This window comes from Acanthisitta chloris, unplaced genomic scaffold (assembly GCF_000695815.1).
Source record: "Acanthisitta chloris isolate BGI_N310 unplaced genomic scaffold, ASM69581v1 scaffold4186, whole genome shotgun sequence".
Classification (NCBI taxonomy): Eukaryota; Metazoa; Chordata; class Aves; order Passeriformes; family Acanthisittidae; genus Acanthisitta; species Acanthisitta chloris.
In genome coordinates, this window is record NW_008679624.1 from 1 (window position 1) to 424 (window position 424).

The 424-nt window shown below is 65.1% G+C and overlaps 1 protein-coding gene across 1 annotated transcript in view; it reads left to right on the forward strand.

Moving 5' to 3' along the window:
- Positions 1-3: 3 nt before the first annotated feature.
- Positions 4-424, forward strand: part of GPR137C (G protein-coupled receptor 137C) — a gene marked incomplete at its 5' end in the record, with an annotated part of 13,307 nt that continues 12,886 nt past the window's right edge. The window contains one exon of the mRNA XM_009077375.1: positions 4-111. Coding sequence (XP_009075623.1) covers positions 4-111 — 108 coding nt within the window. The remainder of the gene's footprint in view (positions 112-424) is intronic.

Here is a 424-nt window from a genome sequence, read left to right on the forward strand (position 1 = left end):
TCCCTGCAGGCTCTCCGCCTCCAGCAGCCCTTCGCCCACTGGCTCCTCTACTGCCTGCCCGGCTGCCTGCTCTTCTCCAGCCTCTGCCTCCTCAACCTCTATTTCGCCGAGGTAAGTTTTCCCTCCCCCTCCTCCTCCTCCTCCTCCTCCTCCTCCCAAACCCCCATCCTGCAGGGCACTGGGCTTACAACCTCCTCGTCATCCACCCCGTCAAACTTGGAGGTGTGCCCTGGGCCGGTGAGGGTCGAGGGGGTGCCGAGGGTCTGCCCTCGGTGTAGGCTTTAGGGCAAGCTGGGGAAACACAGAGCTGTGCCCTGAATCCAGGCTGGAGGGGAAGCACGGGGGTTGTGCCCTGAATCCAGGCTGGAGGGGAGGCACAGGGGTTGTGCCCTGAATCCAGGCTGGAGGGGAGGCACAGGGGGCG